This window comes from Camelina sativa, chromosome 13 (genome assembly GCF_030686135.1).
Source record: "Camelina sativa cultivar CO46 ecotype springtype chromosome 13, ASM3068613v1".
NCBI classification, from domain to species: domain Eukaryota; kingdom Viridiplantae; phylum Streptophyta; class Magnoliopsida; order Brassicales; family Brassicaceae; genus Camelina; species Camelina sativa.
Genome location: NC_141892.1, coordinates 3,672,368 through 3,694,050, shown reverse-complemented (window position 1 = coordinate 3,694,050; position 21,683 = coordinate 3,672,368). Strand labels below are relative to the sequence as shown.

General features: G+C 38.1%; 5 protein-coding genes and 1 pseudogene across 5 annotated transcripts; 3 read left to right on the top strand and 3 right to left on the bottom strand.

Moving 5' to 3' along the window:
- Window positions 1-4,212: 4,212 nt before the first annotated feature.
- Window positions 4,213-6,219, bottom strand: LOC104737911 (SNW/SKI-interacting protein pseudogene; annotated as a pseudogene).
- A 404-nt stretch (window positions 6,220-6,623) lies between these two features.
- On the top strand, window positions 6,624-9,772 carry LOC104734984 (putative mediator of RNA polymerase II transcription subunit 26c). The gene is made up of 10 exons (XM_010454684.2): window positions 6,624-7,845; window positions 7,946-8,014; window positions 8,112-8,194; window positions 8,292-8,365; window positions 8,452-8,504; window positions 8,582-8,615; window positions 8,703-8,857; window positions 8,947-9,025; window positions 9,115-9,356; window positions 9,621-9,772. The coding sequence occupies exons 1-9, from the start codon at window positions 7,420-7,422 to the stop codon at window positions 9,231-9,233; spliced, it is 1,092 nt and encodes a 363-aa protein (XP_010452986.1). The 5' UTR covers window positions 6,624-7,419; the 3' UTR covers window positions 9,234-9,356; window positions 9,621-9,772.
- A 982-nt stretch (window positions 9,773-10,754) lies between these two features.
- LOC104734982 (uncharacterized) lies at window positions 10,755-13,888 on the bottom strand. The gene is made up of 2 exons (XM_010454682.3): window positions 11,931-13,888; window positions 10,755-11,782 (listed from the first exon to the last, which is right to left on the bottom strand). Exons 1-2 carry the CDS (start codon window positions 13,757-13,759, stop codon window positions 10,894-10,896), a joined length of 2,718 nt encoding a protein of 905 aa, XP_010452984.2. The 5' UTR covers window positions 13,760-13,888; the 3' UTR covers window positions 10,755-10,893.
- On the top strand, window positions 11,017-15,250 carry LOC104734983 (protein BOLA2). The gene is made up of 3 exons (XM_010454683.3): window positions 11,017-14,120; window positions 14,818-14,840; window positions 14,939-15,250. Exons 1-3 carry the CDS (start codon window positions 14,061-14,063, stop codon window positions 15,132-15,134), a joined length of 279 nt encoding a protein of 92 aa, XP_010452985.1. The 5' UTR covers window positions 11,017-14,060; the 3' UTR covers window positions 15,135-15,250.
- A 407-nt stretch (window positions 15,251-15,657) lies between these two features.
- On the top strand, window positions 15,658-17,519 carry LOC104737910 (fibrillin-5, chloroplastic). The gene is made up of 5 exons (XM_087481097.1): window positions 15,658-16,469; window positions 16,558-16,656; window positions 16,763-16,807; window positions 16,905-16,978; window positions 17,066-17,519. The coding sequence occupies exons 1-5, from the start codon at window positions 15,948-15,950 to the stop codon at window positions 17,136-17,138; spliced, it is 813 nt and encodes a 270-aa protein (XP_087337223.1). The 5' UTR covers window positions 15,658-15,947; the 3' UTR covers window positions 17,139-17,519.
- A 1,358-nt stretch (window positions 17,520-18,877) lies between these two features.
- LOC104734981 (actin-7) lies at window positions 18,878-21,603 on the bottom strand. Its single transcript, XM_010454680.2, has 5 exons — window positions 21,221-21,603; window positions 20,527-20,592; window positions 20,034-20,427; window positions 19,334-19,947; window positions 18,878-19,238 (listed from the first exon to the last, which is right to left on the bottom strand). Exons 2-5 carry the CDS (start codon window positions 20,584-20,586, stop codon window positions 19,173-19,175), a joined length of 1,134 nt encoding a protein of 377 aa, XP_010452982.1. The 5' UTR covers window positions 20,587-20,592; window positions 21,221-21,603; the 3' UTR covers window positions 18,878-19,172.
- Between the last annotated feature and the right edge of the window lie 80 nt (window positions 21,604-21,683).

Here is a 21,683-nt window from a genome sequence, read left to right as displayed (position 1 = left end):
AAATAATACTTGTTGGCTTGTGAGAGAAAAGTCATATTTGAAATCTAAAAATAGGAAATTATATAAGAAAAGTTTGTCGTTAAAACTAAAATCGCGGTTTCAAGTATTTTTAAAAACACGTAGGACAAAACCTGTTTTTTTTTTTATCACAACAACAAATTTAAAACATTTAGTCTTATGACTATTATTTCTGTTTCTCTAAATCCGAAAAGGTTCATTTTATACACACACTCGCATGTATATATATATACATATAGTATATACGTGTGTCTATATATATAGCGTGCTCTGCAAGTCATATAAGGAGATTGGTTGTACAATTCGATTTACCATTTTACCCTTTCTCCTGAGAAAAAGCTATTTCGTATTTTCTTCAATCTCCGCCAAAAATTTTTGTCTGCTAAAATCTCTGAGCTTAGTCAATGGAGACAGCGGGAGCAAACAGTGCGTCTGTCGTCAACTTAGGTACGATCTCCGTGTTTTTCCCCATTGTTAAGAGACACAAGCTTTGGTGCGATACGTGAGAACGAGACTTCACCGTCTATACTTGTTGATTCGACTCGGATTCGAGAAGATCTTTTCAATTGCTTTGTAAAAAATTAGATTAGACTATGTATCTTCACCGTTCCATGAATGTATCGTTAATTGGTGATGTGTATCTCTCTACGCCATTGCTGCTCTTGACACACATATTAGGGTTTTAACTAAATCGAGTAATTTCGTGTTCCTCGGGCATCAAGTTGTGAATTTTTACGGAATTTTCCGACCTTTTCCCTTTCACTAGAGTCTTAAAGTTTTATAATTTAGTGTGATTTCGTCAGAGACCCATTACGATTATTGAAGAACTATAAACTGCTTTTTGTATGTTCCTAGTTATTTCACTTTTGAAGTTGGGTTTTGGATTCCTCATGGAAAATTTGAAGCAAAGGTTGTTGTTGCTATATTGATGTCTGAGAATTGAAGTCTCAATTGTAGCATTGAATTTTTTCTCTTCTATTGAACCAAGTCTAAAGCTCTTCTTCTACTATGTCGTCTGTGACAGGAAATTCTCATGGGCATTATCATCCTACAAGCGTTTCTTTTCAATCCGATGGAGAGTTTCCTGTAACAGAATTGCTCAAATTCATGTACGGTACCAATTTATCAGCAGCCACGGAGCCCTCTGAGTTGCTTGAACTTATAGTGGCTGCTGATGAATATGACGTCTAAGCATGTGTAACACATTGCGTCCAACAACTCCTCAATTTTCCCATGACAGTAAACTCGGCTCTACAGTATCTTAACCTCCTCCCTTGGACTGTGTTGATGGCTCCACTAGTGAAACCTTTGATAGAGGCTGCACAGAAGGTTATCGCCACTCACTACAGAGACATATCCGAGTACGCGTCTCTACTGCGGATTTCCCAAAAAAAAAAACAAATACTCTGTCTCAAACAAGTCATTCTAACTAAAGTGCTTTTTTTGATTCTTTGTGTTAGGCATCCTAAGGAAGAGGTCATGTCTCTTCCCTTTTTGGCTATTGAGGCCATCTTCTCTAGTGACGACCTCCTCATTGCAACTTAAGATTTTGTGTATAACGCGCTTGTGGCATGGAAAGAATCTAACTACTCGCATCCAGAGGAACAACAAGACATCCTCCAGTCTCTCACCCACTGCATCCGCTTTGCTTATATCTCTTACCGTAAACTCGAAGACATCTTGGTGTAAGAAGATATAAAACCTGAAGTTGCATCGAAGCTTGTCCTGGAAGCCCTTTTCTTCAAAACCGCTTCACGCCATGGCCAACGAGCTCTAGAGACTGACCACCGATTTATCGAACGAAAGAGCTACAAATACAAGGTTACCAAACTCGTTGAATTTGAAGTTCCTCACGATCAGAGTATCGTTTACCTCGCGATAAAACGCCAAGACTGCGCTAGCCTCTATCCATCTGGGCGCCTATATTCCCAAGGTTTTAGCGTCTCCCAACATTGGTTTCATCTGTCTGTGCGTTGTGACATGGACGACCAGAATATACACCGCCTTGGATTGTATATGGAGCCAGTGAGACTGCCCTTGAACGACGACATAGTCTACTCTTTCAGTGCCAGGACGAAGGCAAGTCAAGAATTCATGGAATGGCATAGAGGATATACAACGGTTTGCGGAAGGGGAGGCTTGCGGCTGCACAGATTTGTTTTCGATGTCATGGGAGTCGTTGATGGATGAAGACTCGGAATATTTCATAGATGAGCTTCTACATATACGGGTAGATATTTCCATCCGCTTACTGTGAGTATAGATAGAATGGTACTGTATAGATATTGATAACTCTCCTCTATATTCTCTCTCTTTGATAAACTCTGCTCTGTATTCTCTCTGTAATCAATCAAATAGACCATTAAAGGATTTTACGGTATTCAACCTGCTTCTCTGTCTCTCGTTACCGATTTCCCAATCCCTTTCTTCTCGAGTTCTTTAATCGCTTATTTCTCCGGCTAAGATGTATAAGATCCATGAGCTTTGTGATTGCATCACAATTCTCGCTTTATCAGAATCCATTCAAGATTGTGGTACAAAATCCGAATTTACTTAATTCATTATGTTTGGTAAAGGGATGTTTTCAGTTTGGTGTTCAAGTATGGTTCAGAGTAATGAGTTGTCGGAGTGGATTCTCAGGTCTAGGAAACTCTTACAAGTTAGGATTATGAGTGTGTTACATGGCTATTCGTCAGATGGTTTAAGGTTTGTGATTCTGAGAAGAACAGAAACATAGCGAGTAACTCTAAAGCACTTGTTAACGCAGACTGTAGGAACAAGAAACAGGTAGAGGACTCCGAGGGTTTCAGGTTATGGTTTGGATTTGAGGGAATGTCTTTTGGAGGTTTCAGTCTCAAGAGTAGGAATCAAATTCATCAAGGTTCATGAGGGTTTTCTGGTTGTAATAAACATGATCTAAGGGACTGCAGAAAACACATGGCAAGGAAGATGGATTTTGAGTCTGCAGTTCAGCTATAGTAGTAGCATCTATGTTCTTATACACAAGGTTTATTGTATGGCAAGAGAAGATGAGAGGCCTTCAGGTTATATGAGATATAGATGAAGAGCTTTCAGAAAACGAACCAAGAGCAAAGGGTTTCAGGAAAGCCTGAAGGGTCAACAAGGGTTTAAAACAAGAGTAATAAACTCTAACCTATAGAATCCGGAATCTACAGAATCTGGTAAGCTCAGATTTCTTGTAATAACCATGTAATCTCTGTTTGAATTGTGTGTCGTTTTAGTAAATCAAGTCTTTTGGTAAGTCCATTTTACTTTACAAGGTTCTGCATTCTCGACCTTCCCTTATGCGTGAAACATTTTATAGCAATTCTGAGGCTTCTGAGGAGAGAATCTAAAAAGATGGGGAACATCATATATCCGGAGCCCTCTCCTGCGCATGCAAAAGGTACATTTCCGTTTCCTGGTTTTTAGCCTTGAGAAATGTGATATGATCATCAGAAATTAGAGATATTGCAGACATTTTAAATGCGGTTGTATCTGAAGAAAAAGTGAAGTTTCTTCATGTTGTTCTTTTGTGTATGTTAGATAATTAATACTATGCCAAAAAGAATATATGTTGTTACATAAGTTTTGGTTTTAAATAACCATAAACTATATACCATTTTGAGAAACAGTGACCTTGACAAACTTAGATAGACCTCTCTACCTACTTCCTTTTGTTTGCATATATAAGAGGCTGAAATGTTTATTTTTATAGTATTCGTCAATAGATCATCAAATGAATCCAGGGTCAAGTTAAATCTTTTTTTGTTTGCATTTTGGTGCCCCCATTACCCTACGAATTTACAGAGATTAAGAAGACTAACTTCTAGTCTAGATGTGGTTTACAGTCATCTTTTAGTCTAGGTAAGTGTTGCAGGCTCGCTTAGATGATATTCATAATTTGGTTGTTTTCATTGTAGTTGTAAGGCTCAGACAGAATTGTGGAAGATTTCTGAAGCTGGTAAACCAGTTGACTATTCTTGCTGTTAAAAAATTATTTATTGGTCAAAGTAATGATATGTCTTGGAACTTGGAAAAGTCTAAATTAACGTGTTACAAGAAACGTTTCTGGTGCATTGTCATCCTACAGGATAGCATACTTTAGGATTGTTGTAACTATTTTCTTAACTACTACATATATTTGCTACTTGCTAGTTTCTACTTTTACAAGATGGAGTTTGGTAGCTTAAATCTTGTTTGGCTAATTTCATGCCTCTTACAATTCTTCTATCTCAAGCTGGCTCATTGAAGGCGATATATAATGACTGCTTATGCCAGATCGAACTTGAGCTTCTTGTGCTAGGTCCAGATGTCTTATGAAGCAATTAAAAGACCACGAGGATTATTAGAAGAAAATGTCTGAAACTGACCTGAAAGCTTGCTAAATACGAAATACGATCAGTATATGAAAAGAAGAGCAGAAATAATAGACTCGAAAACCTTTAAAACAGAGTGTCCTGCAAACAAACAAATTAAGTAAAACAATATCAACAATGAATCAAACAATTACTGCCTAGGCAAACGTTCGAAATTGATCTTGGTCCGAGCAGAACCACCATAGTAATCCTCCGAAGAGCTACATCCACCACCACTTGCTCTCATAGTTCCTGATCCAGACCCTAAATGTTTCTTACCTTTCTTCACATTACACGCCCACTGTGCAAGACCGAAAGGATCTTCCTCAGCTTCCTTGTTAAACTCAAGAGGTCGTTCTCTCTTCCCCGCACCGGTGAATGATTTGTCTGGTTTGAACTTGTCAGTGTTCATGGGCTTCTGGAGCTGCTCGTGATACATTTCATCATCCATATCCTTCTTTGGCTTGTACAGCGTTGAGAGAGTGGGCTTCACCGTGAATAATGTTTTGTCATATACGTTGTATTGGTCATCAATGGCAAAACCTGAGTCCATGCCCTTGTCTTGGTTAAACAGCCGTTGATCGTACATGACTTCACCACCTCTGCCTCCAACAGTTGCCATTCCAAGCGCAACCTTCTCAGTGATATCACGCTCACTGTCCCTTGTGATCTTGCTCTTCTTACCCGCGGTTTCCAACCTTCTCTCCCTCTCTCTTTCCTTACGACGCTCTTCTCGAATCTTATCCCTCTGTTTTCTTTCCGTCTCACAATCGCCTCCTGGTCGTTCAACACTCTCGCTAGATATTGTTACTGCAGCCTCAGCCCTCTCGCGCCGAGCCTTTTGGGTAAGATCCCTCAGCTCCTGCTCTTTTCTTTCCTTCTCCTTCATCACCATCTCCTTCTGAACCTTTAACCTTACTGAAACAGCCTCCCTAGCTTTCTGCTCAGCTACATAGAGCGCCTCTGTCAACTTGGCAAAGTCATCATTGACCTGAGCATCTTCCAGGCCCCTTCCATCAGCGGCAAGGCGTTTTTCAAGGGGGATTGTATAACCTTTCTGGTTTTTCCAATTGGAGATACAAGGAGGGATGTTCCAGTCTTGTTTGTCCTTGACAGTAACAGGCCTCGGCGGTGAATGCAGGACTGGAACAGGCGGAGAACCAGAAGCTTTGGGAACTCGCTTGTGCTTGAACTTTGGTAAATCAAGGGGATCTACAGGCATATCCACCATCCTTACGATCCTCTCTCTAGCACCGGAATTGAACGCTGCAGATTGTTGGGATGGCTTATACTTGATGTACGCTGAGTCACTCGATGCCTTGGGTACATTACTAGGTTGTGATGTTCTCAGTCTCGCATTCACAATCTTCTCAATGGCAGCTTTTGTTTCTTCAGTAGTCTCATGTATCTGCTTCTTTAGTTCCTCATCATCAACTAAGTCTCCCTCGTTTTTCAGAATCTTGGGAATAACATCGTAAGGTCGAGAGTAAACAATCTTTTTAGTAATCTCACTCTGCTGCCTCACAACCGCGTCGAAGACCACGTTTCCCTGCGCATCCAGGGTAACAGGCAGAGTCTTGTTGGATCTATTCTTACCCATGCCAAGAGGGTACTGAGAGACATGAATCTCAGGGAATGCACCACCATCTCCAAAACCCTGATCGGGACGAAAACCTTGCCGATTCATGTAAGCAGGTACTGGTTTTACGATGACACCAGAAAATTTTTTCGCCTCAGATTCCATGGAACGGTACTTGAACCACGGATCGTTTGAATGATCGTAAAACGCCGTAGCGGTTGATTTCACCGGAGGTAAAAGGACTTGAAGAAGAGACGTCGTCATAGCGCCAAGGATGCTCGTTTCGTTCGTTACGTTCGTACTTCTCAGAAACTTTGATCGATCCCTGACTAATCTATCTCGTAAAAATCAAACAAATAAGCAACAGGACGTTCGCAAAACAACTTATTGCTCAATAACTTTCTTATAAAGAGCAACTAGATAGATCATCTATATTTTATAGACATCTTCGTTATGTAAATTTTCCATTAATTGTAGTTTTCCTTTTTTTTCTTTTGTAGTTTTTGTCACCTTTTTTTTTTTTTTTTTTCCTTTTCTGTGGTGGATGTGGTTTCTGTTTATTAAAAAAAACCAGAGGGAGTACTAATTAATTTCTTATGGACCCAAAATTAATAGGCCCATTAACGAAAATGTCGAAACATGTAAATGTTTTCTCTCCAATTAAAAAAGAAACTAAAAAAAGTAAACGCCACTATTGAAAAAAAACACTCACTTCTCTCTCTCTAACATCTCTCTCTAGCTGTTCATCTCCCCAACCACAACAAACCAACTTGCTTTGCTTTGTTTTGATCTGTCCAGGGGTAAGCAGAGAGAGCATCCATCCCCTCATCTCATCAATAAAGCAAATCCCATTTTCTGTTTTCTTCTTTTTACTTTTTGTCTGAAATTTTCATTTTACTTGTGATTGGTTCTGTCTGAATAAATAAATAATAATAAAAATAATATTAACAGACCCAAACCAAAAAAAAAAGACTTGCAGAAGAATGAAAGAAAAAGCAATAACCCCCCAAACCAAATTCTAAAGCCTCAAATTTGGAATATTCCCTTTCTTCTTCCTTTTTTTTTTTTTTTTTTTTTTTTTAATTTGCCATTTCCTTATTTGATCTTCTGTGAGAAGAAGACCCTCTGTTTCTGTTTTTTTCCTTTCTTCTTCTTCTTCTTCTTCTTCTCTCTTCCTCGTAACAGTAAAAGCTTGAAAGGGTCTTCCTTTTTTTTTTTTTCAATCTGGATTTACCAATCTGATTCTTACGTTTTTTTGTTTCCATCTTCTAATTGTTTTATCTTTTATACATATTTGAGAATCCTAAAAACTTTTTGTTTGGTTCTTCTTCACGATTCCGATGATGAATCGAATTCATCTTTTAGATCTGGTTCTGTAAATACCACCAATTCGATTTGCTCTGTTTTCTGATTTCTTTTATTGGAAGTAACCAAAAACTTGAGAAAGGTTCGTTGCCGGCGGTAATGGATTTGGATGATTTCCGATCGGTTATGGATAACGCAGGTGTTGATGTTTGGACATTTATAGATACGGCGATTCTCGTTGCGTCTCTTGACTACGGTCAAGAGTTGAAGCGACGGAGAGATAACATCGTCGAGCGTCTCTACGCGACTTCCATGGCCAATAAGTGTAGAAACTGCGATTTCGGTGGCGGCGGAAGCGTTGCAGAAGCGGCGGTTGGTAGGGTTAATGGGAGGATTCATGAGGAGACGGAGGAGGAAGAAGAAGAAGAAGAAGAAGGAGCAGTAGCAGCAGCAGCAGAGGAAGAAGTAAGAGAGAAATCTGTTAATGGTGAAGACGATGATGATTTTGATCCGTTTGCTGGTTTGTTTGATGATGAGCAGAAGAGTATTCTTGATATCAAGGAGAGACTTGAAGATCCTGATCTGGTTTGCTTATATTGTTCTTTCACTTGGATCTTGATTTTGAAATCTGAATTGATTTCAGTTTCCAAGACTGAATTGTTTTTGTTTGTGGTTTGGTTTTCAGTCTGAAGATTCTTTGGTTGAGCTGCTTCAGAACCTGGAAGACATGGACATAACATTCCAAGCTCTTCAGGTAGTACTAATAGCTTGAATCTAAACACGATGAGGACACTCTTTGATTGATTCTTCAATTTGTTTGATAGTTTTTGAAATTTTAATGGTCACGTTAGGAAACTGATATTGGGAGGCATGTGAATCGAGTTCGGAAGCATCCATCGAACAATGTTCGGAGATTAGCTAAACAGCTTGTCAAGTTACGATCAGAATTCAGAAGACAGAAACTTTACTGCTCATTATTATTCAACCTATCTTAATTTCTGAATCAACCTCTTTACTTCTTGTCTCTGCAGAAAATGGAAGGAAACTGTAGATGAATGGGTCAAATTTAACCAGCCTGGTGATCTTGAACCCCCGAGTTTGATAGGTAAAGAGATAATTAACAAACTCTGAATCTCTCAGAACAAGCATCATTCTTATCAATCTCAGAACAATCAAATCTGTTCATTGTAGCCGATGAGGACTCACCCGTGCAGAAAGCTCTCCATAACAGTAATCGCCAACAGGTAAAGTCCGAGACGCTTTTAGACTTTTGTTTTAGTCATTGAGCTTTATCAATTGTTATCGTTTTCTTTTGTGGCAGGTGCCTGATTTCGGATATTCACCAGTTCCTCAGAGTAAGTTATTAAAACAATGACTATAAGATTTTGATCATTTCACCATTTGTAATCCGTAAAGCTTATTCCTTTTCCTGTTTTCGACAGATGGATCTTCGGGTTCGAGCAGGAACAGTAACATTACCGAGCCAGAGAGAAAACCAAGACCTGTTGCTGCTGCTGCTGCTGCTCCTCCACCTAGGAGAGAATCTCCTTCTCCAGCTAAACCTTCTCGCCCATCTCCTTCTCAACAAAACATGCAGGTACATTGCCATACAAGATCTTAATATCAATGTTAAAAAGACTCTTATTACTATATCAGGTGTGATCAATTTGGTTTTGGTTATTGCAGAGGGACAAAGAGCATAAAGAAGTTGATTTCGACACAGCACGGAAAAGGCTACAACAAAACTACAGACACGCCGAGAATGGTTTTTTAAAACTTCCTTCTGTTTTAGTTTCAAACATTTTTAACTTGATTGGATCGTTTCCTGAATGGCGTGTATGTTTTTGAATGCAGCTAAAAAGCAAAGGACTATACAGGTGATGGACATTCATGAGATCCCAAAACCTAAGAAAGGTGGATTTTTTCCAAGAAAAGGCGGCAGTTCTCAAGGTGGTGGTGGTAGACACTGGTAGATTGAAAAAAAAAAGATGAGAGAGGGAGAGAGAGAGAGTTAAGTGAAACGAGGAAGAAGATTCAAACATAAAGAGAAGACAGTGAATTTTAAAAAAATGTTTCAAGAATTTGGAATTGAGTTGGTGGGTACACTTGTTTTCTATTTTGTTGTTACTACGATAATTTTTTTCTTTCTTTTCTGATAAAGAACATAATTTTCTTGGATTTTTATTAATAATAGATTCGAAAAAAAATCAATTGGTATTTTTGTTTTTTTTAGACAATGATGTGCATAAAATCTAGCTCTTTTAAAAAAATTAGATTGATTTTCTTATAGCAACTGATTCTTTGTTTAATGCCAATTTTTATTAAAAGATTTGACCTTTTTAATGTTTCTTTTCTTGCAGATTCACGGTTTGCAGGAAGTGTTTTTTTTATATCAGTTACAGTCAAATGTAAAGTCAATTTCTAATTAACGGGTCAGTCTTGTAAAGTGATTTTTTAGGTTTACGATAGAGTACCCATATTCCATAAATAAAAAAGATAAGTGTTTAGTTTACTACGTCGAGCTTTATCTTTCAGATTCAAGAAAGCAGATGAAAACAAAAACTGAACAATTAATCTTTTTGACTTTGGTATTACTAATTACTAGAGACCCGTAATGGCCATTGGTTGATGATGAAGGAGACACATTTTTAATTATCTTTTTGACCGAATCATTGTGGATACGCATGAGCTGTATGTGTTTAATCATTGTATTAAAATATGTATACATAGGCTTTTAATGCTACTTTTTTTTTAATAATATTATTCAAAGTGTAAATATAAGAAACGAAACGAAATATGGTACTTATTATTGGCTTTTAATGCTACTTAATAATAATATTGGTATATTTCAAGGGAACAAGACAAGATTGCTCTTAAAATAATAGATCAATTTTTTCTTTTCTTTATCCAAATTTGAAGTACTTTTTTTTTGTTGTGTATTTTACTTTTAATTGAGTGTGTGTGTCTATTGAGAAGACTCAAGTGACAAAGATAATCCACCAAGCAACTCCACATCACATGTACACCACAGTTCATTAAATACTTTTTGTTTTACTACTTATTTACTTAACCCTTAACCACATCTTTCAGAAAAAGAAAAAAAACATAGAAAAGAATTAGTAAAAATGATACTATTGGTACAAAAATGAAAGTTGAAACCCCCACCAAAATTTTCATTTTAGTTTGAAAGAACTTTATAAACAGTCAACAATAAACTATTATACTACTTTTAGATTGTTATATGTAACTGTTTAATACCTAACTTTATAACCAAAAAGCATGTCATCATCGCTTTATCGAATGATGATGTTTAAATAAACTCCATGCTTTATATATTTTTTTTTCTTTTTTTTTTCATTCCATGCTGTATACCTTAACATTGTATTAATTAAGTAACCATGCCATTACCATATTTAATAAAGAAAATCACCAAAACAAAAATCTAGTCAACAAATTTATGCAATGCGATCTGCTACTAAACTGTAGTTTGAGAGTTTGAACAAATCTGATTTTATTTCGACCCAACCGGATTCGGTTTACCATAGACCAAATCTAAAACATGCTTCTACTACTAATTACAACTCTCTTTTTTTTGTTCTGGGGAGATTCTTAACTACAATGCTCTCTGATTCGCTAGACTTCTGAATCTTTAACAAAAGAATATGTCTTTGGAGGCTTTTGCTTTCTACTGCTGCTTACAAGCTTTCTCTCCTCTGATTTCTCCTTAAATTCCTCATCTTTGTTTGTGTAATAAGAATCCAGGATTTGCAATAACGAGCTCTCTTTACCTTCTCTATTCATCATCTCTTGTTTCTTCTTCTCCTGGTTATCTCTCTCTGGACCAGAGTCTTCTTCATCATCTGAGAGAGATGGTTCATACACTGGAAGCTTTTTGCTCGTCAGGTGGTTGGTTGTTGCTTCAGAAACTGGACCGAGTTCTTCGAATAAAAAGTCCGAATGATCTTCTTTTGACTTGGCATTTGGTGAAGGAGCTGAAGGAAGAATGTACCCAGATGTTATTCTCACTCCAGGCATTACTTGAATCAAAGACTGTAGGCTTTCGTGACCGAGCTTGTCAACAGCTAAATGGTACCCGTATTCCTCTAAGAAGTCTTTCCTGAAACGAATCAGGTTATACCCTTCAGGCTTTTCCTCTGTTATCTTCTTTAACAGCTTCTGACAATCCGCAACTGCATTACTTTTGTATCTTTCCAGCTGCTTTTGGTCCATAGAACCAACAGAAACTTCAGCATGAGCAACGTTCTTACCTCTTTTCACACCATCTTGTTTCTGCCACTGCGATTTTGAACTATCCGAGAATATTGAGCTCAAACCGTTCGAAGCATGACGGTGGCCAGGGGTAGATCCTTTGATGATTCTGAATGGTAGAGAAGAAGAGGGGTCTTCCTCAATCAATTTCTTATGTGATATTAATAAGGTAACTAGATGAAGCATGCTTGATTCATCAAGCTGTCTGAGACACGAAGGCCCTTCCTCCTGCAGATTTTTAGCCATCACCTCCCTGACCAAGTTAAGAAATAACACACAGCATTAATGAAAGGCTAATCCAGGAACAAACTGTAATCGTACTAAACCTAAAATAGATTTACACAATAATCAATATCTAATTCATACTCCTGCCGAATCAGGAGGGAAGAGATTGTAAGCACCTTGTCCTTGAGTGAGATACTATAGCAAAGCCTCTTGGAGAATTAATGAAAGATTCGACATCACTCCAAAAAGACTCTTTCGCAAACATGTCGTGTACTTGAGACTCAGCAGTGACCAGCTCCTGATTCCCAGTAAAATCTTTGCTAGACACCGGGCTCTCTCCCCAAAACTTGAAACTCTTGAAAAGGCGACCAAAAAAGCCTGGACTTGCATCTTTATCTTTACTGCCTACTTCATTAGTTCCTAGTTTTACCTCCTCCACGGACTCAGCAACGAAAGGATGTGAGCTTTCAGACATGGAATCAGTTCCCTGACTTGATGACTTTAAGTCCTTATCCCCTTTGTCTTTGTTTCCACTTCCAGAAACACTTTTATCTTCTAGGAGATGCTCTGATTTCATCTCAGATGAACCATACCATAGTCTTTTTAGCTTCTGAAAAAAGCCGTCTTCCATGGAAGATTCACTCCCCACAATAAGAGCGACTTGATTCGTCTCCACGGGTTTGTCATTTGACTTTACGTCTTTCGTGCTCACCAGAATGGGCTCGTGGAAACTCTCTGGTGCTTTCTCTTTGACATGCTTACCATTCTCCGTTCCGCTTTCAAGCTTCTTTCCAAGTGAGTCATCTCTTCTTTTTTCAGCAGCAAGATCTACACTGCTAACTAGTCTTGGCGACGAAGCATTAGCAGTTTCCTTCTCTTTAATATTCTGATCAACGGCAGTAGCCAAGCCAGGACTAGAATCAAGTAGTGTAGGAGGAGTCTTCTTGGCGACAGCACGAACAATAACCAAGCCGTCACTTGCTGCAGTAACCTTAACGACATCTGGCATAGATAGTAGAAACCTAGAAAATTTCTTGTGTCCATAGAAATCTTTATCAATAGCCACGTTGCTCTTAGTCAGCTCAGCTCTTAGTTCTGTAATAGGTGTCCCCTTGGGACATAAAATCAATACCATACGAATCTTGTCAACAACTTCTTTCGGAATGGGACGAAGATTAACAGAATTCGAATTAGTACAAGACTCGGATACTTCTTCAATTTTCACACTAGACGACTGCTCAGTGGTGGTAGCAATAGCAAAAGGGTCAAGAAGAGGAATCCTATAGTGACCATACCAAGAGTTATAAGGACCATCGGGAGGGTGATTGAAATGCTTACCAGTAACACACTCTCCTTTAATCAACGCATCCCAATCCCACATAATCGAAGCAGCACTACACAAAACACCAGGAGCAGATGACTTACTCGCAAGCAAAATGTTGTAATTGCTCATCCTCAATCTATGCAACACACTCGCGAACTCCTTGTCGCTAGAGATAAGCAAGAGATGAGCTGGTGGTGGGTTCTGAGAAACCCAACACATGAGATCAGTAATCAGAGATCTGTCAGTACGGTTCTTACCACCGTTAGGAACATGAGTGAGACTGATCCCAGTAGCGGAGAGAGCGTCTTGGCTTGACCTGGGGAGTTGTAAGACGTCACCGAAGGCAGTGATGGTGATAGGACCTTTGATTCCGCTGTTTCTGATAGCCGCTGTGATGGATTGTGCTACTTTGTAGACATTGGCTCCTACCGGCAAAGGACAGTCTTGGAAGTCCCACCAGACCGGAACCCTAACGGATCGAGACTCTTCGTCGTGCTGAGGACGTCTTGAAGTAGAATGGCTGGATCCGGATCCGGAGTTGGAGCCGGAGGCGGTGGAGTATGGAGAGGAATGAAGGTTAGTGACGAGAAAAGCTATCGCTCGACGGGGAGAATGGGTTGTGGAGGAGGAAGACGAGAGGCGAAAGAGAAGAGATTTGGATGGTAGAGATCTCAATTTCATAGGCGGAGAACTTGATGATTACTGCTCCGGAGATTAAAAAATGGAGAGACTTTTTTTTTAGGGTTTTAGGAGTGAGGAAGAAGACGAAGTGAAGTAAAAAGGAAAGCACTGCTTAAACCCTAGTTACTTATTTTTATTTGTCGAGAACCGAATTAAATCCCAATTGAAACATTGAACCAAACTAAACCGTACTTTTGCTTAACCAAAATCAAATAGTGTTGGTTTAATATTCTAATTCGATGAGTCTCGTAAGTAATTAGATCAGGGGTTTGAGACGTCGTTTGGGAAAGCAAAGAGAGAGATGGTGACCAAGGAGCAAGTCGAAGCTTCATTGACTTCGAAGCTTAAACCTATTCATCTCGTGAGTTTTCTTCGGAATTGCTTTATTCTCTTTCGATTTCATCTCTTTGATTGCGTCTTCTTTCCAATTTTTGTTCTGTGCGTATATTGATGGTTTCTGTCTTTTGTTTGAAACTTTTGGGGGAAAATTAGAAACCCTAATCGCCTGAGTGAATTATCTTTAAGATGGGTACCATATACGCACATGTGTTTGTTTCTTCTAGAAGAAGATTGGTCTGCAAAAATTGCGAAATTTGAGTTTTTTGAACTGCTCTTTTGTGTATCAAACCATGAACTTCAATATTAGGACCATATAAGAGGGGTAGGAGTATGTTTTGTTTTGTAGTCTTAGCCATCTTTAGAAATTAACCATCATCACTCTGTGTTGTTATCTTTCTGCTCTGAAACAGGAAAGTAGTTTAGGTGTAATTTTGATACAGTGGTGGTATGAACTCAGGATCTGATGACTAGGAGCTGAGTGTTCTTATTCGAGAAATTTTACATGAGTCAGTGTTTTAATTTGTGAATTAGAATTCAAAAGCCAGATCCAAGGGTGTTTCTAGTGCAATGATATATGTATAGTTTCTTTGCCTTACAACATGTGAAGATTGAAGTTACTCCAATGTCAATCTATTTCTCTTTTCAATTGTTTTAGTTCAAGAGTTTGATCTTCTTGTGGAATGTCTTACTGAACATTGGTTTTTTTTTTTGTGTACCAGGAAGTCATTGACATATCTGGAGGGTAAGTACCTGATTTTCCTATATCATACATTTTTAATCTCTAGTGTAGGGTGTTATCTCTTGCTTCTAAACATTTTAGTTAAACTGTTTGTTTTGCAGATGTGGTGCGAGTTTTGAGATAGAGGTGGTCTCTGAACAGTTTGAAGGGAAGAGATTGCTGGAGAGGCACCGTTTGGTGAATGCTGCACTTGAAGAAGAAATGAAGGAGATTCATGCGCTCTCTATCAAGAAAGCTCAGACTCCTCAACAATGGAAGCCATCACAAGACTCTGCAACTCCATCCAAAGATGCCTGAACTGAAACTCTGTTTTTTTCTTTTAAGGCTTTATTGGACAAAGAACAGAGCATGACTTATGTTTGATACTTTTTGGTCACTTGCAAATCTAGTAGACTATTTTTACTATACAAAAAGATTCTTCTCTTTTTGTCTATTAGTAATAATACAACGAAAACGATTAGTTTAGTTTTCTGACAGACCTAATAAAACCAATTTTTGTAAGTTGGTGATGTTATTGGTTAACTCAAGAACACACTACATAAACATTAATCTAATCTACTAATAGTACAATACCACGATGGCGACATCGAGAAACGAGTTTTTGGGTATCAAGTGGTACTGGAAACTTTATTCGATCAGGTCTAGTGGGCACCTAAATTATCCTAATATTGTACAACAAAATGAAAGCAATGCTCCTGAATAAAAAAAACAACCTAATTTAGCCTAATCTTGTCCAACAAGTGAAAGCAAAGCTCCAAACTACTAAAGAAAAATTTCTAAAATTAGAATTACAAATTGGGAAAACCTTCTCTTATTCAAATAAAAATTAATTTTTGACAAATCAAATTGTAAATAAATAAAACCAATATGATAATTTAAAAACAATTTTTTTTTTCTTTATATATAAATGAGATTTGCTTAGTTTTATATTTGGTAATGGCATAGTTGTATGGTGGTGATAGGATTACTAAAAAGATGAAGATAGATAATAAAAAATAAAAAAACAGTGCATTCTCCTCCCCACAAATCATTGTACAACAATTATCATCACTTACCTTTCTTCCTAAGCTCCTATCGAGTTTAGAGAGATTCTGGTGTGACAACTTGGCAATGTCGAGTAAGCTTATCCAGCCACCACCATCAATAGCAGCCTCAGGACGAGCAATCTCAACAAGAACACCAAACGCGAAGGTGTTAGTTTCTTTCAGCAATCACAATGGCAAAACGATGAGTTTTAGTGACAACCCAAATCGTCTCAGACCCATGTTCATCGGGAAAGTCACGGAACAGAGCAGCTCTTGTTCCTCCACTAATGAACAACAAGAAGTAGAGGAAGAAGAAGAAACAAGAACAGTTTCACAGATTAAAGAAGAGCTCTACGAAGCTCTTAAAGGGATAAACAGAGGTATATTCGGAGTTAAATCGGATAAAAAAGCAGAGGTCGAGGGGTTGGTGAAGCTTCTTGAATGTAGGAATCCGACGCCGGAGCCGACCGGAGAGCTAGACAAGATCGGAGGTTGCTGGAGACTCATTTACAGTACAATCACTGTGTTGGGTTCTAAAAGAACCAAATTGGGTCTTCGAGATTTCGTCTCTCTCGGTGATCTTCTTCAACAGATCGACATTGCTCAGGTACTTGTATTTAGTTGATGACGTTTTTTTTCCTAAGTGTAATCATCTGAATTTGTTTTTTTTTTTTTTTTTTTTGGGATAAACGAAGGGCAAAACGGTCCATGTGTTAAAATTTGATGTCCGGGGATTGAATCTACTCGACGGCGAGTTTAGAATCGTCGCTTCTTTCAAGATCTCATCCAAAACGGTACATTATACTTATTATAGTAATAGTTAGTTTCGGCGTTTTTGGTTTCAGATTCATCTAAAAAATCGCGTTTTTGATGGGAATTGCGTTTGGTTGTTTGTTGTAGAGTGTTGAGATAACTTATGAAAGCTCAACGATTAAGCCAGACCAGGTACGTGTGTGTGTTTTTTTACTACTCGGGTATAATAATCATTAATCAAATTTCTATTTATGGGAAGTTTCTTGATTTGTTCCTTTGTTGGAATCAGTTGATGAACATTTTCAGGAAGAACACGGATCTTCTTTTGGGAATTTTCAACCCTGAGGGATTATTTGAGATTACGTATCCTTTTTTTTTTTGGTTAAAAGTTTACAATATCGTTTTATTAATTATATGATTATGGATTCCTTGATTCTGAGAGTTTTGTAGATATTTAGATGAAGATATACAAGTAGGGAGAGATGGGAAAGGAAATGTATTTGTTTTGGAGAGAACAGAGTAAACCCCTAAAGAAATACGAAAATAATAAAATGTTTTACATTCGTTTTTCAAAACTCTCGTTTCCATAAGAAGAAGTTGCTTGTTCCTCAAGAATTTGTTCAACCTTTTTCTTTGATTTGGTTAATGTTATGTTCTCTATGCCATCAGTATATCCTCTAGCAGTGTTGTAGGGGTGCTTTGGCTTTTTTCTCTTCTTGGTGGGATTTTTTGAAACACACAAATCTAGATTAGTTTTTTGTTTCTTTTTTGTCTTGGGAATATTTGTTACAGTTTATTTCATTATTGGCATCACTGATTGTTCAATAATACTGTATAACTTACTATTTAGCTTGATCTCATTTGTTTATAACTGTATAATAATAATGCTCTAATGGATTTTATAGATTTTTTTTGTTCATCTATGTTTATGTTTGAAACAGTCATGGAAAAACAACTTGCTTTTTTCGCTTGAGAAGAATTAAGACAATGGTAACAAATGGGCCTATAATTTGGGAATTGGTTCATACTTCATACACTAACTATTGGTCCTTTCTTTTTTTTTTTGGGTACCAAATATCTCATCACATTCTCATTCTAGGGTTTTTGCTCTTATTATTCTCTTACGTGTGAGATTATACAATAGCTTGGCCCTCAGACGAGAAATAAGGTATCTAACTCTGCTACTTATGCTTTCGAAATTAAAACATGAAATGATTTAAGCACTACTACAAAGTACAAACAAAGACAAATATGTCTGGGGCCTCAAAAACCTACATATGAAAAATGGAGGTCCCGGAACAATTTTTCGGCTTGGGATATAGTACTCTTAATTCGGAAATGGGAATTTCGAATTAAGTTAGGTTGGTCAAACCTTTCTTATGTGTTAGTTACCATCTATTTGGGTATTGAGTAATCTACTAGCACCCTTTCTCAGTTATCAAATTCTTTGGACCGGAAGTTCTTACGATAAAGAATGCATTAGATTCTTTGGAAGATTCAATAGACAATTGAAAAAATGAATACAATAAAGTTATGGTCGGCAAGGCAACTACGCATTTTCTGTGTGTATATGAGTTGTCCAATTGGATCATTTTTTTCAAAAGTATCAATAAAGTATTCGGGGTGATTTGGCTGGACCGACCATTTCACGTCTTTCCAATTGTGGGGACAGAAATTTAACTAGCTAGGAATCTAAACAGATTGTGATGTGTAGACGTTTTGTGATTTGAAAGAAACAAATTTCCAAAACTTCCAAACCAGTAATATACATGTCCACCTAAAAGGATAAAAACGTGGAAATGTTTGCTACTCTCCAAAACGTAACACTTAAAGAGTTGAAAAAAGCGGTTTAGATGGATTATTTCACATTCAATCCATTTGTTATCTTTCAAAAAATGGTTTTGAGTCGAGTTGTAAAGAGGGAATGAATCCTTCTTTCTTTAACCAACAGACCCACTATTCTTTGGTCAAACAACAGTTTTGTTTTGTTTATTTTGACCGCTCAGGTAAATTACATTAGGTCATTTGTTTTCCAACTAGTGAAGCAAATCTTGTTTCCTTATAGGCCAAATTCTTTTCTAAGTTTTACTTCTATCCCATCAATTTTTGCTGAATCAAACATAAGTCTTCTTAGTATAGGCTCAGCATTACCATTACATAATAACTGGCAATGCAACCTGATATGTGGAAAAACCTGTCTCGTACACAAATAAAAGATTGAAGACATCCAAACAATATTTATAGTGAAAAAGCCCCAAAAAATGAACTCAAGGACCAAATATAATATGATATTTTTTTTTTTGCTTAAAGGACAAAAAAAACCAGAATCATCACAAGCATCCTAAAGAAAAATAGAATAGAACAAAACAGAGATAAGACTAAAGTACACAGACTTCTTGAGACATTCAAAAGGTTCTAAAGAGAATGAAAAAAAAAAGACAACCACATAACAACACATAGTTTTCAGTTCCCCATCTCAACTAGGGAAAACAGATTTTGTAACAAACTCACCACCACGAACCAGAGAGAGAAGAGAAGAGAAGAGAAGAGAGACAACTTAGAAGCATTTCCTGTGAACAATTGATGGACCCGACTCATCGTACTCTCCCTTTGAAATCCACATCTGATTCACACACACAGAAGCAAAACAAAAATGTCAACATTTTCACTCTCATGATTTTGAAAAAGAAGGAAGCAGAATTGAGATATTGTTTTTACCTGTTGGAAAGTGCTGAGGGATGCAAGGATTGATCCTCCGATCCAGACACTGTATTTTCTCTCGGGTGGTGCAACAACCTTGATCTTCATGCTGCTAGGTGCAAGCGCGGTGATCTCTTTGCTCATACGGTCAGCGATACCTGGGAACATGGTGGAACCACCACTGAGAACGATGTTTCCGTAGAGATCCTTCCTGATATCGACATCACACTTCATGATGGAGTTGTAAGTTGTTTCATGGATTCCAGGAGCTTCCATTCCGATGAGCGATGGCTGGAATAGAACCTCAGGACAACGGAATCTTTCAGCTCCAATGGTGATGACTTGTCCATCGGGTAGCTCGTAGTTCTTCTCCACTGACGAGCTGCTCTTGGCTGTCTCGAGCTCTTGCTCGTAGTCAAGAGCGACGTAAGCAAGTTTCTCCTTTATGTCACGGACAATTTCCCGCTCTGCTGTTGTGGTGAACATGTAACCTCTCTCAGTGAGGATCTTCATGAGAGAATCTGTGAGATCCCGACCAGCAAGATCGAGACGGAGGATAGCATGAGGGAGAGCGTACCCCTCGTAGATTGGCACAGTGTGAGACACACCATCACCAGAGTCAAGCACAATACCTATTGCAGAAAGAGAACAATTTGTAAGAACAGACAAAGTAAGAAAAGAACATTACTCAGATGCATGTTTAAAGTTGAGAACTAACCGGTTGTACGACCACTGGCGTAGAGAGAAAGAACGGCCTGAATAGCAACATACATGGCAGGGACATTGAATGTCTCAAACATGATCTGAGTCATCTTCTCCCTGTTAGCTTTAGGGTTAAGAGGTGCCTCTGTGAGAAGAACTGGATGCTCCTCAGGGGCTACACGGAGCTCGTTGTAGAAAGTGTGATGCCAGATCTTTTCCATATCATCCCAGTTGCTTACAATACCATGTTCAATTGGATACTTCAAGGTAAGAATACCTCTCTTCGACTGAGCTTCATCACCAACGTAAGCATCTTTCTGACCCATACCAACCATGACACCAGTGTGCCTGGGACGACCAACAATACTTGGGAACACTGCTCTCGGAGCATCATCTCCAGCAAAACCAGCCTGTGCATATATAAAAAAAACCATGATCAGAGAGGTCTACAAAAGTACAACAACGGACGCAGAAAACATACTGAAAGCTAATTAGACAGTCATACTCACCTTCACCATTCCAGTTCCATTGTCACAGACGAGTGGCTGAATATCCTCACCATCGGCCATCTCTCACTATAGCAAAAAAAGTAAAACCAATTAGAGAAGCTCATCAAGTAAATGCTACAAAACACTGATAAACACCATCACTGAATACATGCCAAACGAATCAAATCACAACTTAGTTTTGACGATTAGCTGCAGTTACCACAATTCAATCATAGCTTAACTTACTGATGATTTGGTCACATAAGGCAATATAGCTTAGCCAAGTCAGATAAAGTTATAAAATCTGGGTTTAAAAACTTCACAGATTCACAGATCTCAAAGCGAAAACACTTGAAAAAATCACTAGTAAACATCAACGCATGACAGATCGAAGATTAAAACCAGATCAATCGAAGGATACAAACTAAGCACGCAGATCATATCGAACTTAAGAAACAAGTTCCACTTCACTGAAGAAACAAAATTAAACAACAACAACAACAGATCGGACCCAAGCGAGATGCATCCTCAAACTCTATAGATCTAACAGATAAAAACTAAGAAAAACCTCAGATCGATCCAACAAGCACCGATCGAATCACAGAACAAACAAACAAAGATAAGAACAAACTATTTCTCATAAAAATCAACGCATGCTTAACAGATCTAGCAAAATCGGTAGCGAGAAACAAGTGAGAGCGGATCTAGGACTCACCTTGAAGAAGAAGAAGAAGAAGAAGAAGAACGATGATACAGAAGATTCGAGACGCAGCGAGAGAGAAAGAGAGAGAAATGAAGGAGAACACACAATAGCGGCAGCAGCTAACACTAAGGAAAGTGAAACGAGTATATGTGCTAATATATAGCTCTAGGATTTTTCCCCTTTTTTTTCTCCACTCTTTTTTTTTTTTTTCTTAATTATTTTCGCAGAAAAATAAACAAAATTAAAAAAATCTGAGAGAGACAATGCTATGATGACATGGCTTTCACACTCTTTTTTAGCTCACCGACGCTTCTACGCCGCCGTTAGATTGTTTCGAGATTGATCTCAACCGTTGATTTATGATTCGGGTTCAAATGAATCAGCCCACGAGTCACGGCAAAGTTTGGCTTTGGCCTAGGGTTATATCGGCTCGGCTTATGTGGTTCAGACTTCGGACAGCGTTCAAACTTTTATT